This window comes from Saccostrea echinata, unplaced genomic scaffold (genome assembly GCF_033153115.1).
Source record: "Saccostrea echinata isolate AGI-Se365-2 ecotype Australia unplaced genomic scaffold, CSIRO_AGI_Sech_v1 ptg000001l, whole genome shotgun sequence".
NCBI lineage: Eukaryota > Metazoa > Mollusca > Bivalvia > Ostreida > Ostreidae > Saccostrea > Saccostrea echinata.
Window position 1 is genome coordinate 15,085,648 of NW_026889750.1, and position 18,022 is coordinate 15,103,669.

General features: G+C 35.0%; 1 protein-coding gene across 1 annotated transcript in view; it reads right to left on the minus strand.

Moving 5' to 3' along the window:
• LOC133185588 (oxysterol-binding protein-related protein 1-like) overlaps positions 1-18,022 on the minus strand; it is a 329,016-nt gene that overhangs the window by 163,867 nt on the left and 147,127 nt on the right. Inside the window, exons 17-18 of the mRNA XM_061320895.1 lie at positions 12,873-13,007; positions 2,772-2,869 (exon numbers count right to left, since the gene is read on the minus strand). Coding sequence (XP_061176879.1) covers positions 2,772-2,869; positions 12,873-13,007 — 233 coding nt within the window. The remainder of the gene's footprint in view (positions 1-2,771; positions 2,870-12,872; positions 13,008-18,022) is intronic.

The following is an 18,022-nucleotide window of genomic DNA, read 5'->3' on the forward strand; positions in this document are numbered from 1 at the left end:
CGAGAGGGACGTTAAACAACATACAATCAATCAATTGTTCTCTGATTGGTCAACAATATTTCACCCACGCCATTTTGAAAATTCTTCCCGGGACGTGTTAAGAAAGCTGGAGGTGATTTTGAATAAACTAGCATTTGCTCGCGAGTAAAATGGATCGAAAAACAGAAGTTCAGCATAATCATGATACACAGGATCATATTTATGAACCAAGAAAACCGAATACATAAGGAGACTGACGTTTTTTAAGGATCAAGTCCGGGCTTTTCTGGTGTAAACAACGCCAGTTGCGGTATGATTATGTATATTTTAGCACATTAAAGTTTCAGGTTTTTTTTTAATAATAACTTAGTACACAGATAGAGGAACAAAGAATGCCTTTTTTACCCATTTTGTAGTATTGTAGAAAGATAAAATAGTACGGTTATTGGCCATACGGGGAACAAGGGTTTTTGTGATTAATTCTGATTGGGGGAGGGAGGGGTGGAAGATGGGGGGAATTTTCAAGCCTTCAGCTTCATAGTTCTAATTTATTCCTTTTCAAGTTAACCAGAGACGAATTATTTATTTTCCCTTAAAAACAATTCTGAAATTGTTCATTATTAGTAACTGCAGTTCGCGTACAGTTTAAACAGAGAAGTTTTTAATACTTAAATTTCTGATATTTTATTTTTGTTTCATGTTAAACACACATATGACACAGCTTAAAAATATATAGTTTCTTTATACAGTTTCTAAGAATTAAAGATGTCACCATATAAGTATTGAAACATTTATTATCTTCTGCTTTAAATTACAAATTCCTTTTCAGAGTATGTTTATAATTGTCTATTTATTATTGCAAAATAAAGGAAAATACTTTCTTAACTATATATACACTGTGGATCTTTAATTTTTTTTTAATACAAGGAATTTCGCAAACTTCTGTTCAGGGAGATAACTCCCGTTTGTTTACGATACTAGATGATCGACCATTTAACCGCGGCATGGATAGGTAGGTGATGACAGGTTTACCTGTCTCACCTGGCAAAATCCCACGTTTATACTGTGACGGGGCACGGGAAATACAGGATCTGCATTGCCTGTATTATAATTGAATTATTGGAAATGATTGTTCCAAAGACTTTCTGATAATTACTTGCTAACTGCAATAACAGCGAGGTGTGAAACCTGACCTATTCTTGGCTAAGTAGCCATACACTTGCATAAGTCTCAAAATCATTGGTGCATATATCTTAGCATGTGGATATGATTTAATCAACAATTTAGTGAATTAGCATATATCAACAAATTATGAAAACAATACGAGGGGCATTTCAAAAGTTCTGGCAACTGGTATATAAAATCTTAACTACGTTACGGATTAAAATGACTCTGATACAACTGTAAAGCTTAGGCAAATATGCATTAGTAGTGATGTCATTTTACATTCAAAATGACGTATAGGACTGCTAAAATGACGTCATAATTAGGTATTCTCTGTATACTGGGCGTAAAAATGACTGATAAGGAGAACAATTTTTTTGTTGAGCAAAGAGCGTATTGCAAAATTCGCTCATTGCTTGGCTTTATGGCAACAGAAATAAAAGCCAATTTAGATGTAGCATATAAAGAGCATGCTCTTTCATATCGAGCAATAGCAAGATGGGTAGTTCAATTTAAAGAGGGTAGAAAATCAATTGAAGATGACCTCCGTTTGGGGCGTCCAGTTTGTGCATATGGCGAAAAAGAAATCGTCACTGTTCAAAATACGATAGCTGATGATGCTAGATATACAGTTGAGGAAATAGCAGACTTAACTAACATTAATTCGTCAGCAGTTTTTCGCATTTTAAAGGAAAACTTAAAGCTTAGGAAAGTCTGTGCTAGATGGGTGCCGCATCTTCTCTAGGAAGAGCAAAAGCGCATCCGGGTAGAATGGCTTCACAGTTACTAACAATTTATGAAGATTGTGACCAAAGGCGAATAAATGAGATTGTAACTGGTGATGAAACATGGATATATTTGTTTGAACCGGAAACTAAGCTCAATAATAAAGTTTGGATCGGTGAAAATGATACAAGGCCTCAAATTGCACGCAGAAACCGGTCTGTCCGGAGAGTAATGTACGCCTTATTTTTTGATTCTAAAGGCCCTGTTGCTCAAGTTCCGGTTCCAGAACACAGCAGTGTTACTGGTCAATTTTATGCAGAGAATGTCTTGTCTCAGGTTGTAGAGCACTATAAAACGACCCGACCAACAACCAGTACTAGAGGAATAAAGCTCCTCCATGACAACGCACCTGCCCATAGATCAGAGGTAGTAACCAAATATTTAAAGGAAAATGGTATTGCCGTTTTACCACATCCACCCTACAGTCCTGACTTAGCTCCATGCGATTTTTGGTTGAATGCCGTTATCAAAGAAGCCCTCCGAGGACGGCGATTTGAAAGTCGTCATGCAGTCGGAAGTGCCGTATTCCAGTGTATGAAGCGTATACCGAAAGAGGACTATAGGGCAGCATTTTCCACGTGGATTTCAAGACTGAAAAAGTGTGTCCAGGTCAACGGAGACTATTTTGAGGGATTGATATAATTTAATTTATGATAATGACGCTCATTAATTTACCGCACACCAGTTGCCAGAACTTTTGAAATGCCCTCGTACATATGTCTTTCTAATTTTATTGCATCCATTGGGATGCACGTTTATTGAAATCATGCATTCCGAGCAAAATTAATGCATATAATTTGTTCAGGATGCACACTAACATAAACACTGAGAACTCTTCTTACCTATCAAATTCAAAAGTTTCTCCTAATAATGGATTAAATGGTTTTCCTAAGCGTTCAAAGTTGGATGAAATAGCAGACACTGCAAATGCCGAGATAAACTGCAAAATAAACAAAAATCCCATAAGACTTGACAATCACCTGAGCATCATGAACTCAATGATCACCTGGGTTCCTCTTCGGACTATATAATTATCTGTATGTCCATACGTCGCCTTGTGTCCTATAAGTTCAAGAGTGAAGAAGTTAAATCACACTTCATAATATATATTCCAATATATATGACAAACTTTGCCCAACTCTGACTCCTGGACTCCAGGGTCATTAATTTTGAACTTTTTAGAGGGCTAGCCTGCTCATTATGTAACACAATGAGCATATAAAATATAATTTTAATTGATATATTCATTTGTACAGTGCATTTATTTATGTTTAAATATTGTGTTATGAATTATAATAGACACTATCAGTGTGTAAAATGACAGACAATATAAACTTCTAAATTATGAACTTGTTTACAAACTCTAAGAAATTGGATACAATAAGAAGAGCGACTTCATTTGACGGACAATTAGTTTTTACGATGTGTTGTTCTCTAACACTGACACTTCCAATCAGACTGTGCAAAGCTGCAACCATCTAATTAACTGAAGAATGTGCACGATACACAATGTTAATGTAAACAGTAGACATTGCTGTATCCTATAAGGAGATAAGAGACAGAGCTTCAGTGAGAGGTGGACTAAGCCCCACCCTCTAGGGCTGAACCATGGACCCCCGAATTTCATCTATGTAAAAAATTAAATATTTTTATCATAAAATAAAATCATGCAAACAGTTTGATCACTAAATGTCTAAAAAACGAAAAGTATTTTGAAATATGTACAGGGAAGTCTGCAGAGCTCCCACTGGAGCGAAAATATTTTTCGCCATTTTTCACGATGAAAAGAATTGCATTCTTACATCTCCTCATGACAAGTGTTTATAATGCTAAACACTCCACTAATAGCACTATTTCAATTTGTTTATATCACAGGCATTGTTTTAAAATGGTAAAATTTAAAGTTGTATCCACTTACAAAACTAATATAAGAATTATTTCTACATTTATACAATTAATTTGATATTGATATTAGCCAACTCTTGACAGAAGATGTCCTCTTGTTCATAACATTTTTTTTAGCCTGGGAAGGGGGGTTACAGACTTAGTAAAAATATAAAACATTTTTTTAAAAATGAAAAAATAATATAATATAATAAGTGAAAAATTTAATCATATCAACAATTTATCGTGAAAAGAAGTAATCAAAATCAGGTTTAAAATTTGGCTTAATTTAACAACTTGGACTGTTGGACACTGGATGTATGCATGTAAATTTATATAATTGAAAATAATTCAGAATAATTGTATTGTTTTGTTTCCAAGCCAGTATCTCTTTCACTCTTTGTCAGTTTATGGTATAAATGAACACACTATTTTGACTTTAATCAGGTAAAATTAGCAGCCATGCTCTGCAGTTTTCGTCATGTTTTCCTACTTTCGGTTTTAAAAAACGATCTATATAGATCCAGATTTTATTGATTAAAATCTTTCATTAACTAACTTCATCTTCCAAAAACACTTTGTCTTTCCTTGTTTAATCCATCTTATATTATTTCAAGTAATTTTGTATCCCCTTACTGCTCCAGGCTGAAGTTACCTAGTCAGCTGTGTGCGTTCAAGCGAGACGTGATTTCCTACATGTACATTGTTTTGTACGTTTCATGGAGTTTTCACACTCTGAATTCAAACGTCTGCTTGCATTAAATAAACAAAGGGGCTAATCTGTATACATTGAATAAACAAAGGAGATAGCCAGGAGTACACACACTTTTGTTTGGTATATCTAAAAAAAATTTCATTTTCGCCACTTTTGAATTTCTTTTCGCCACTTTTGGAAAAAATTCGCAATTGGCGCAAATGGCGAATCACAGCTCGAGCACTGGAAGTCTGATTATTATGATATATATATACCCCACCCTACCCCTGGGGGTCATCATTTGAACAAACTTGAATCACACTACCTGAGGATGCATCCATATCAATATGACTAATCATGGCTTTGTTGGTCATCAGAAGAAGATTTTTAGAGAATTTTCCTATATATTCCTATGTAAAACTTTGATCCCTCATTATGGCCCTACCCTACCCCTTGGGGTCATGATTTGAATAAACTTGAATCTACACTATGTATTAAAGGTTTCATATATGTTTCAACTTTTCTGGCCCAATCATTTTTGAGAAGATTTTTATGACACCAAATTTTCACAAATTCTTAATTATCTCTCCTTGAAAGAGGGTGTGGCCCTTCATTTGAATTAACTTGAACCCCCTTCACCCAAGGATGCTTTGTGGCAAGTTTGGTAGAAACTGACCCAGTGGTTCTTGAGAAGAAGTTGAAAATGTGAAAAGTTTACAGACAGACAAATGGACGGCCAAACGACAGAAACATTACTTCTGGTCTCTGACCAGTAAAGCTAACAAGAGGTCCAGGGGCCACATCCCTCACCTGAGCACTCTGGCTAGGAAAAAGTAGAAATCAGTTAAGTCTTGAAAAGATTTGATATAAAAGTGGTTCGGGGGGGGGGGGGGGGGGGGGGGGGGGTGTTGATTTGAACTAACTTGAATCTATACTTCATAGGGATGCTTTTGAATCAATATGACAAATAATAGCTTTTCTGTTCTTAAGAAGACAATTTTTATTGATATATCATTTGTATTCCTTTGTATAACTATGATCCCCTGTTATGGCCCCTCTATTCTCCTTGGGTGTCATGATTTGAACAAAATTTGAATCTGCATTACCCGAGGATGCTTCCATTTAAATATGACTAATTATGGTTTTGCTGTTCTCAGACCTGTTTACCCAAATCGTTGTCTCTCAGGATTTTTTATTAGATTTGTCAGTGAGATTTTGAATTTGTCCGTAAGATTTCACTTTTCATTGACTGTACATATATTACTAGAAAACAACTACATTTCTGATTACCAAAACATGGTTTAATAACAAAGCAAAACATCATACCCTGCTTTCTCTTTAGTGATTTCTGTCATTTTTTAAACCACCTCGTTTTGGCAACTTAAATGTTTGAAATTTTTCTCTTTTTTAGCGATTAAAAAGCGTCAAACTGAGACAGATAACGAAAACTAATTGCTAAAATCCATATGAAGGGATTTCTGTATTTTCGTTAAAGCAAAACGTGAGACGTATTTTGGACTGAAAATCCGTACAAAATACGGCGAAATCGTAAGAGTAAACAGGTCTGTGTTCTTGAGAAAAAGATTTTTAAAGATTTTTTCCCATGTATTCCTATGTAAAACTTTGATTGCCCATTGTGGCACCACCCTACCCCCGGGGTTCATAATTGGAACAAACTTGAACCTACACCACTTGAGGATGCTTCCATATAAATATGACCAATCATGGCTTTGTTGTTCTTGAGAAGATTTTTAAAGATTTTTCCTATGTATTCCTATGTAAAACTTTGATCGCCCATTGTGGCCCCAATCTACCCCCTGGGGTCATGATTTGAACAAACTTGAATCTTCACTACCTGAGGATGCTTCCACATAAAAATGACCAATCATGGCTTTGCTGTTACTGAGAAGAAGATTTGTCCTATGTATTCCTATGTAAAACTTTGAACGTCCATTGTGGCCTCACCCTACCCCCAAGGGTCATGATTGGAACAAGCTTGAACCTACACTACTTGAGGATGCTTCAATACAAACATGACCAATCAATTGGCTTTGTTGTTCTTGAGAAGAAGATTATTAAAGATATTTCATATATATTCCTATGTAAAACTCTGATTGCCCATTGTGGCCCCACCCAACCCCAGGGGTCATGATTTGAACAAACTTGAATCTACACTACCTGAGGATGCTTCCATATAAGTTTCATATTTTCAAGCACAGTGGTTCTTGAGAAGATTTTTAAATGATGCCATTAATTTTTCCACGAATTCATATTTATCTCCCCTTGGAAGAAGGTGTGGCCCTTCATTTGAATAAACTAGAATCCCCTTTATCCAAGGATACTTTGTAGCAAGTTTGGTTGAAATTGGCCCAGTTATTCTTGAGAAGAAGATGAAAATGTGAAAAGCTTACGACAACAATGATGACGACGACAACGACGACAGACAAATTTCGATCAGAAAAGCTCACTTGAGCCTTCGGCTCAGGTGAGCTAAAAATGACATGACTTCTTCATACAAAGATTTTGAATATGCAGAAATGAACGAATTTTGTTTGAAAACTACTCACTGTAGACCATCATGTGTCACCTGACCTGTTGCAGACAGGTAGACATACCCCTGAGGGTATAATTATCACATCTGGGCCTGTACAAAATATATATTTTAACTGCCTTTTCATCCCCTATTGTGGTCCCACCTTACCCCCAGGGGTCATGATTTGAATAATTTAGAAGACTTCTTCAGGAAGCTTTTTCTGGATTTTCTCCCCTTCAAAAAGGATGTGACCATTTATTTGAATGCCCTATACCCAAGGATGCTTTGTGCCAAGTTTGGTTAAAATTGGTCCAGTGGTTCTTAAGAAGATGAAAAAGTGAAAATTTTAAAATGACAACAACTTCAATGACAAGAGACAAATATTTATCAGAAATGCTCACTTCAGCCCTTGATAAGTTGAGCTAAAAACTGGTCAAAATTGGTTTAGCCATTCTACAGAAGAAGCTGATGTCCAAATGTTAATGGATGATGCATGCTCATTGACACTGGATGAAACAGACAGCAATAGGTCACTTAGTGACCCAGGTTACCCAACATTTGAGTAAACCTTTCTCACAGATGGCAAAGCATTTTATATATTAATTCTTGGAAAGTAAAAATACAGTTGAACTTCATTATCTTGAAAACTGATATACTGAATACTATTGATACAGTATGGGCAATGGGGGTTATGCATTTAACGTGCACCCTGACGGTGTGAATCTCATGGGGGTTAGTACAGGTGTCTCAGGTAAAAATGGCATGCCCCTGCTGTTCAGCCATCCAGGTTAATCCTCAATGCATTGGTGCACATTACGAACATAGGTTGGAAAAAAATGCAAGTTTTCTCCCTTGGAAATTATAAACCAAAACAAAATAAAACCAAATCAAACAGAAAGAGAGAAAGAAAATAAACAAGATGTGTTTGTGAAACACTGATGCCCCCGTATGGCAGCTTATGGCGAAGGTTAAAGTTTCTCAAATGCAAGTCAAAATCCAGGCCAAAAGATAAAAAATGTTAAATTTGAAAGCCCTAGCACCAAGCATTCAAAAGTTATGGCCAAGGTTAAAGTTTTTCGAAAGTAGGTCAAACTCCTATGTCAAGGTCAAAGGGTCAAAGTGGTTGGTATCCAAAGAGAGGTCTTGTCACAAGGATTACATACGTGAAGAATGAAAGCCCTAGCACCAACCATTCAAAAATTATGGTCAAGAATAAAGTTTTTCAAAAGTAGGTCAAACTCCTATGTCAATGTCAAAGGGTCAAACTGGTTGGTATCCAAAGGAAGGTCTTGTCACAAGGATTACATATATGAAGTATGAAAGCCCTAGCTCTAAACGTTCAAAAGTTATGGCCAAGGTTAAAGTTTTTCAAAAGTAGGTCAAACTCCTAGGTCAAGGTCAAAGGGTCAAAGAGGTTGATATCCAGAGGAAGGTCTTGTCACAAGGAATAAGCATGTGAAGTTTGAAACCCCAAGCACCAACTGTTCAAAAGTTATGGCCAAGGTTAAAGTTTTTCAAAAGTAGGTCAAACTCCTAGGTCAAGGTCAAAAGGTCAAAGTTGTTGGTATCCAAAGGAAGGCCTTGTAACAAAGAATACACATGTGAAGTTTGAAACCCCAAGCACCAACTGTTCAAAAGCTATGGCCAAGGTTAAAGTTTTTCAAAAGTAGGTCAAACTCCAAGGTCAAGGTCAAAAGGTCAAAGTTGTTGGTATCCAAAGGAAGGCCTTGTAACATATAATACACATGTGAAGTTTGAAACCCCAAGCACCAACTGTTCAGAAGTTATGGCCAAGGTTAAAGTCGCATAAAATTTTGCAAAAGTTGGTCAAACTCCAAGGTCAAGGTCAAAAGGTCATATATGATGATACCCAAAGAAAGGTCTTGTCACAAGGAATACACAAGTGAAATATGAAAGTCATAGCTCCAACCAATCAAAAGTTATGGGCAAGGTTAAAGTTGACAACAGACAGACAGACAAACAGATAAACAAACAGACAAACAGATAAACAGATAAACAGACAAACAGATAAACAGACAAACAGACAGACAGGACAAAAACAATATACCCCCGGGATCTTTCGATCCGGGGGCATAAAAAAACAATATACCCCTGGGATCTTTCGATCCGGGGGCATAAAAATGAAATATTAGTTTAAAAATATGGAAGCAGAAATATTAGAATCTTTTAAGTACAAAATGAAAGTAGATTTTTTTTAAAAATATATTCTAACTTGTGTAATTATGACAATTTTTGTCATTGTTAATTTCAAATAGTGTTATCGAAGCCTTGAACTTTTTTCCTTAATGTGCATATTGAAAGTCAAGCTACACTGTACGTGTTCACTCTATTAGAAGTCATGACCCACGATATAAATTACTGTAGGTGATTTTTTTCTTACGACAATGAAAGTTAATATACCCAACATGCTAGAATTAATGATATTGGATAATAATTAATATTTTTGTAGTGTGCTTTCTAAATTTTAGATATATTTTTTATGGGATTGGATTTAAGAATGTATCTATAAGTATTGCAGTTTTAATCTTAATTGGGGGGGGGGGGGGGGGAGGGGGAGGGGAGGAGGGCTATATATTATTTATTTATTATAAAATTCCGATAGAAGATTAAGATATGCACAAGATTTTAAATTTATGACTGTAATGATAAGAGTCAGATGTGAAACATCATTCCTTTGTAAAGGTATTTCAGGCGCGAAATCAGTAGGAATATTTAATTAAGAAATAATTCCCGTGTCTGAGGAATTGTTGGAGAATATACTCTGATAGTCTTGAGATTTTGTTGGCTAAAAAAAACTGAGCCCAAAGGGGGAGGTTTTTATTTGCCATCAAAATCTCGAGACTGAGGGGTATATTCTCCAACATTTCCTCCGATGAGGGAATTATTTCTATTCTACTACAGCGAATATTTTAACTTCTACATAGAGAAATGTAAGCGCTAGATTTGGACATCATCAAAAGTGTCTTATAAAGTCACAATTGAATGCTATCCTCCTTTATTTGTATCTCAAGGATAAGAAAGAGTACGATATAATTCGAACCCAAAGTAATATTTTTCCCACCAATTTATGTCACAATCAAAAGATACCCCTATCCTTTTCCTAGTAAAGGAACAGCAATAAATAGAATAATGATCCTTGGTTTAGTCTCTTTTTGTGGCAAAATTTATTGCAATCAGGCTAAAACTGTAAGAGGAGTAGCCTTTTAAAACAATTTTACAGAAATTTCAATTTAAGTAACCATGGCAACATAATTTAACAAAATCAAACAAGATGTGTTTGTGAAACACTGATGCCCCCGTATGGCAGCTTATGGCGAAGGTTAAAGTTTCTCAAATGCAAGTCAAAATCCAGGCCAAAAGATAAAAAATGTTAAATTTGAAAGCCCTAGCTGCAACTGTTCAAAAGTTATGGCGAAGGTTAAAGTTTTTTAAAAGTAAGTAAAACATCAAGGTCAAGGTCAAAGTGGTTGGTATCCAAAGGAAGGTGATGTCACAAGGATTACATATGTGAAGTATGAAAGCCCTAGCACCAACCATTCAAAAATTATGGCCAAGGTTAAAGTTTTTCAAAAGTAGGTCAAACTCCTAGGTCAAGGTCAAAAGGTCAGAGTGATTGGTATCCAAAGGAAGGTCTTGTCACAATGAATACACATGTGAAGTATGAAAGCCCCAGCTCTAAACGTTCAAAAGTTATGGCCAAGGTTAAAGTTTTTCAAAAGTAGGTCAAACTCCTAGGTCAAGGTCAAAAGGTCAAAGAGGTTGATATCAAGAGGAAGGTCTTGTCACAATGAATACACATGTGAAGTTTGAAACCCCAATCACCAACTGTTCAAAAGCTATGGCCAAGGTTAAAGTTTTTCAAAAGTAGGTCAAACTCCAAGGTCAAGGTCAAAAGGTCAAAGTTGTTGGTATCCAAAGGAAGGTCTTGTAACAAAGAATACACATGTGAAGTTTGAAACCTCAAGCCCCAACTGTTCAGAAGTTATGGCCAAGGTTAAAGTCTCATAAAATTTTGCAAAAGTGGGTCAAACTTCAAGGTCAAGGTCAAAAGGTCAAATATGATGGTACCCAAAGAAAGGTCTTGTCACAAGGAATACACAAGTGAAATATAAAAGTCATAGCTCCAACCAATCAAAAGTTATGGGCAAGGTTAAAGTTGACAACAGACAGACAGACAAACAGACAGACAGGACAAAAACAATATACCCCTAGGATCTTTTGATCCGGGGGCAGAAAACAATAATGACAATTATTTATCTCAGTGTAGTCTACTTGTATGCCAAGTTATACTGAAATCAGCCAAAAAGTGTAGGAGGAGTAGCGTTTTGAAAGTATTTCAAGAAAATTTCTATTTTAAGCAACCATGGCAACACTATTCATCGAAATCCAAAACTGGTAGAGAGAATTATGTATCTTAGTGTAGTCTACTTGTGTGCCAAGTTATACAGAAATCAGACCAAAACTGTAGGAGGAGTAGGATTTTGAAAGTATTTCAAGGAAATTTTTATTTTTAGTAACCATGGCAACACCGTTCATTGAAATCAAAAAACCGATAAATAGAATTATGTGTCTCATTATAGCCTACCTGTGTGCCAAGTAATATTGAAATCAGATTAAAACTGTAGGAGGAGTAGCGTTTTGAAAGTATTTCACAGAAATTTCTATTTTAAGTAACCATGGCAACAACATTCATTGAAATCAAAAACCGATATACAAAATTATGTATCTTAGTGTAGTTTAGTTAAGTGCCAAGTTATACTGAAATCAGACAAAAACTGTAGGAGGAGTAGCGTTTTGAAAAATTGTTTACAGAAGGACAGACAGCTAGACAGACAGATGGATGGACACCTTACTTTACATAAGCTCTTCTGATCTCTGACTAGTAGAGCTAAAAATGCACAGAAGGGAAAGGAAGGCCATGTCTGGTATAAAATCACTGTCAAGCAGAAATGAATTGGCTTACATGGCCAAAAAGAGAAAAAAGCTTCTCTGTGTGTGTAAACTTTGCAGTGTGCATCTATGCAGAGTGGGTCTTTCACATTTAAAGTAGACAAAGAAACATTTTTTTTTGACTGTAAAATGATCAAACTCTTTTGTCATGCGTGCATACACTAATTCTTGATGTAAAAATACAAAGTTGGACTTAAAGTACCTGGTAGTCAAAAATCAAAAACTGATACTTAGAATTATGTATCTTAACAGACTTGTATCTTAGCAGACTTGTCAAAAACTGTCAGATCTGTCAGCAAGGTCAGTAAAATTTGTCTGGATCAATAACTTTCTAGAAAATGTCGGTCCAAATGACAGTTGGAAAAAATTGAGTACGACACAAATTTTAAAAAGATCGTGATCGAGGTGCGCAGGTGAAGGTCACAAAAACACAAGACGTGCCCATGTGGTGACGATAATCAATTAAATTTGTTAAAGCAAAGACACAAAACATGTCATTTATGTCTCTGATTGAAGACTCTCTCTCCTAAGAAAAGAAACTTGTGTGATTGAAGGTGCTGGTCAATGGTAAGTGATACTATGCAGTGTATACCTGGCTGCAGGTAGGACTGCGATGCACTAACTGCAGGGGTGTATCGCAGTAGGGGTTAACACACCTTGGGGGAGCCTGGTTCAATACATAATCTGCATTGCCCTTGGCATTGCCCGTACTGTGTGTCAAAGTGATTTTGAAGTCCCAAAAACTTTTTCTTTATGTATTTTATCCTCGATATATTGAATCCTCAGATATCTCGAAGATTTTTCTCAGTCCCATTGAGTTTGAGATAATGATGTTTAACTGTAAGTTATTTCTGTTCATACCTTTAACCTATCAACAGGGTCTTCACATGTACAGGCCTTTTCTAGTAGCTCTGAATATTCCAAATACTCTGTAATTCTCTGTAGAAAGCTGATTGGTTCATTAAATACAACTGGCATAGTTATCTTGGACAACTCCTAAAATTCAAAAAACAAAAAATGTCAGACTTAATTGTTTAAAACACATTATGATTTTTTTTTTAATCTGCATCAAATTTATTGATGACATAGTCAGACAGCCCCTCACAACTGATGCCTGGTTGATTTTTATTCTGCATAAAATTAGATTTATTGATGACATAATCAGACAGGTTTTGAAACAACTCCTCACAACTGATGCCTGGTAGATCATATAACTTATATCGAATTTGGTCATGAAAGCCAGGCTTTTATATACAAACACATTTGGCAGTTAGCATTAACACAATACAGTTTGAGGGATATATCAATACTTTTTAAATCAATTGGCATAAACTCCCTAGCCTAAATCTACAGTAAGTAACTTTATCATAATACAGGATAATTTTGACCTAAACATGAATAGCAGTGTCAACAAAATGTCCTCCTAAGACTTAATGTTACATCATGCCAGAATTAAAATTTTCACCAAAACACCGATTGGAGTTCAAAATGACTTTAATCTGTTTATCTGTCCTCAAAATTAAATTATTTGACAAGAATCAATGTCAGCTGGCTTTTCAGTTCTTCCATCTTGCACCATGCCTTTTCTTTAACCAAACTTGCTGATATAATGGCAAATCATGAAGCATGATTGATTGATTGTATGTTGTTTTACGTCTCATTCAAGAATTTTTCACTCATATAGGGATGTCACCATATACCTGTAAAGGGCTTCAAATTTTGACCTTTACTCGGCACTCAAGGCCATTGAGCAGTGAAGGATCTTTATCGTGCCAACGTCTGCCATGACACCAGGCCTCAGTTTTTAAGGTCTCATCTGAAGGACCTGCAACTTTCACTTCAAAGTGCCGAGCGCATGGCAAAGGAACAGCTGCTACCATTTTTTATTGACTTAGGTCAGTCACAGCCGAGCCGAGATTCGAACTCACGACCTCCCTATCACGGAGCAAGCGCTCTACCAACTGAGCTACCGTGAACGGTTGAAATCATGAAGTATAAACTCATATAACCATAATTGATGGACTATAGATTGATGCTTTAAATAGGTTAATGCCACACCTTACCCCGCACATTATTGCACATTTATATTCCTCTATAACATGAGGTCTAAGCACTGGCACATTGTCATATTGAAAAAAAGAGTAGTTTGCAGGGAAAATGTAGGGCAATAACAGGCCACTGGTGATTGTCAAGGATGTTTATATATTTCTCGGCATTAATGTTACCTTGTATCTTGCATAAAGTCCTGTGATCCCCATATCATAAGGGCTGCGCAATAATATGATATTCTGGTATATTGCAATTCATTAACAAATAATATCGTATTGTGATACGTTTTTCCAGTATAGATATACAAGTAAACTGCTTGGCTTTAGATTTCTTAAGTAAAGTATGAAATTTAATATGTGAAAACGTTTTCAATTGTGCCATACAGTACCAAACCAGAAACTTTTGCACTCCGGATGGTACAATTCCTGGGCTTGAGATCTCACTGTCCATTTTCTTTCAAATCTATAATATTATAAGTTGTTTATGTAAAGGAGAAAGGCCAAAAACTGTCCATTCTGTGAGAGAAAGAGCTAATCTAGGGCTATAGGCCTGAGATTTGTTCTTTCTCTCACAGAATGGACAGTTTGAATGGGTGGGGGGGGGGAGGGGTCTGAGTATAGTATTATGCTATAGTAAATTTTCCTTTAGATTCTGGTTCCCCCCCTTTTTTTTTGATGTTGTAAGGTTGAGTACTGGCAAATTGTAGGATTTGTACAGTAAATTAGTTTTTTTTTTTTTTTTTGCTTATCGGGTTTTTTGGGAAGTTGCCCCTCCCCCCTCCCCCCCCCCCCCCACTTTTGAAACTGTTGCTATGGGCCTGGCAAAATAAGAAAAGGTCTTTGTCTAAAGAATGGACAGTTACAGGTGGATTTGGGGGAATTCCAGTATTTATACATGATTGCAATGCTTCAAAATCAGTTTATAGTTTGCATTGTAAAGGCATACATGTTTTCCTTCAATGAAGAAAGTATATGACAGAATGAAAATCTGATGAAACAAAAGATGCACAAAATCAGTGGTACAACACACCCACCACCAAAAAAATCCCGTCGTTTAATTTTCGCTATTTTTGTATATTTTATACATGACTATATATACAATGCGTATGCACATTTTGGACAAAATCGTTCGAGTCGTATTTAGACAGGAAGTTCCAAAGGTTATCCCCTTTGGTTGTTCATGCAGAGAATAAATTTTCAATCGGCTAGCTATAAAATTTTTCATTTTCAAAAAAGTCCAGCTAGTCTGGCTGTCAAATTTCATCGACTTATTCATTTTACCATTAACCACACAAATAAAGTATTTTTATAGAGGTACACATCGCCAAAATATTTTTTGAAGAACTTAAACTGAAAAACTATGGTTCATTTAAGCCTTGAAAAATGCATATTTTTCAATTTTAATATTTTTTTTACAGAAAAACCTATTTTGGAAATTTTGGAAAAAAATACTTTTTTCATGTAACTGGTTACAAAAGTAATCTTGATAATTTTTTGTAATTTTTTTAAACAAGCCGTTTTTAATTTTTAGCGAAAAATCACTCCCCCCCCCATCTCCTTAAGTCACGTTTCTCAAGCATCTTTCAGACGTGTACGAAAACATTGTTAGATCTATAAATACACCTGAAAAATTCCAAGCTAGAAAATATCTTTTGCTTTAAAAAAAAATTATTTACATAATATATCAGAGTTCTTAAAACTTTTCAGTTCATTGAAATGCAGATGTATAGGCAATTTTTGACGACCCCCCCCCCCTTTTTTTTTAACGCAGTCAAACATATGTTACCCTAGAGATATATATTTAATCTTTTAAATCCCTGAAGTACCAATTAATTAATTCATTCATGCAGATTTAAATTCTGACAACTAGAAAAAGAGTTAAACTATCAACTACTAGAATAAAAGTAAAACTTATTCTCTAAGGATTTTATGTCCACATGTCCAATATGTAGTCCATACACATGGCTGACATGCATTTAATTTTACACCCGCGTATGAATTTAACTTACATTGAATTTTAATCTTAATTTTCATTAAAAGTGAACGCACAATGTTGAAAATTCAACTCTTCTATTCTGTAAACAGGCTGGTAAATGGAATATACTGTTTCCTTTTTTATTTCAAACAAGAGAGGGGTCTAAAAGTACCCCCCCACCCACCCCCCACCCCTTGTATGCATCCTTCTGTTGCTTCTATAGATAAAATGGAAATTTCGTATTCATCTACATTAACTTTAATTTATCAAACTGTAAATTTTCCATCTATGTTTAAATTATTCATGTTTAAAAATATTCATGTACAGTGATACACGTATAAAACGTTTTGTTATGATTCAAGGAAATGTGTACTGAAATTGTTGACAGTGGTATATCTAGATGGTCGGATAGGGCCAGTTTGTCACATATAAGATATTCGTGAATTCGGGCCAATTGAGTAAACAATTCTGTTACATTTTCAGTACTTACTTAGTATATATTATAGTTTTCAGTTCCTGCATTCATCAGAATTCATTGTGTCTTCATAACTGTTCAACAAACAGGAGGAAATAACTCAACTAGGGGAGGGGGAAAATCTCCCACCTTTTTAGAGTTGTTCCTCTTTGATCAGTGAACTTTTGGAAACGGGTTGTAAAACATTTTTTTTCTTAAAAGGAGAACAAAACAGTATTTATATGGCTATAATTCTTAATTTGATAATAGGCCTGTGATCTGGTAATGCGAATGTTACATAGCCAACTGTAACAAAAGAAAGCTATGTATCATAAAAAGATAAAGAATATTGTTCTGCTAATATTGATCACGGATATGAGTTTGATATAAAATTAGAGAAATTTAAGACATAATCTTTCTTTTCTTCCCTTTTTTATGGAGGAGAGCGGGTTTTAAATCAAAAGCGTAAATAATCAAGGATACAATTTGGTATTTCTAAAGAAACCACATCAAGCCCCTTATCCCATTTTCTTATAATTACGTCGGGATCGATTCGGTCGTCATTTGGACGCTTATTTTAAACGTCAAATTTGACGTCAAGTTAAACGTTTAATTGAAATAGCAAGAGTTATCTCCCCCAGTGTGTTGTACGTCTTTAAATTCAAGCTTTAAATATAATTGAGTGAAAATTGAGTTTTGAGTATTGAAGTAATGTGCATCATTCATGGATTTAAGTGTAAAATTGAGCAGGTACTGTGCAAACATTGTGTTCTGGATTAACTTAGATCTTCACATTCTTTTTTGTTATTTGCATGTAAATTAAATCGTATATATAATGTATTTGTTTTAAACAGTTTTCCTCTTGGGCACATTTGAAATTGCGAAATTTTAGGGAAAATAATTATTTTAATATTTGGACCACTCCTGATCAAAATTAAACTGATCCCAATCAAAATTAACACAGAATAAATAAAATAATTCACTGCCTTCTTTTTGTATTTACCTTTAAGAAATCTATTTGATTATCAAGTTCAATTACTTTTTAACTGTATTACATCTAAACAAACTAGTATTCTTGTGAAAATGTTATCCATTTCCAATTATTACAAAATTCTGGTTGGGATCAGTTTAATTTCGATCAGGATTGGCCAAAATTTTAAAAATTAATTTCTCAAAGATTTCGCAATTTCATTTCAATTTCTTTTTAAAATATAGCTAACATATTCTCCCTAGTTGTGACTAGTTTTATGAAGATTTTAACCATAGGTTTAAAAAATATTCACAAATTATGTGTTTTATTTTCATACATCATATTTTATTTAAAAAATTAAAATGTCTATCCAGCCTTTCTTAACATATTTTATTAGACATTCATATTATGCATTTATTAACAGCAAATTTTTAACCCTAAAGCATCTTATTAGCAAATAGAACATTTTTTTCATTTTCTATGAAAAATAAAAAAATTCTTATTAGATAATTAAGAGCTAATATTGGCCTTTTAATGTTGAATCCACTACTTATCATGGATGTC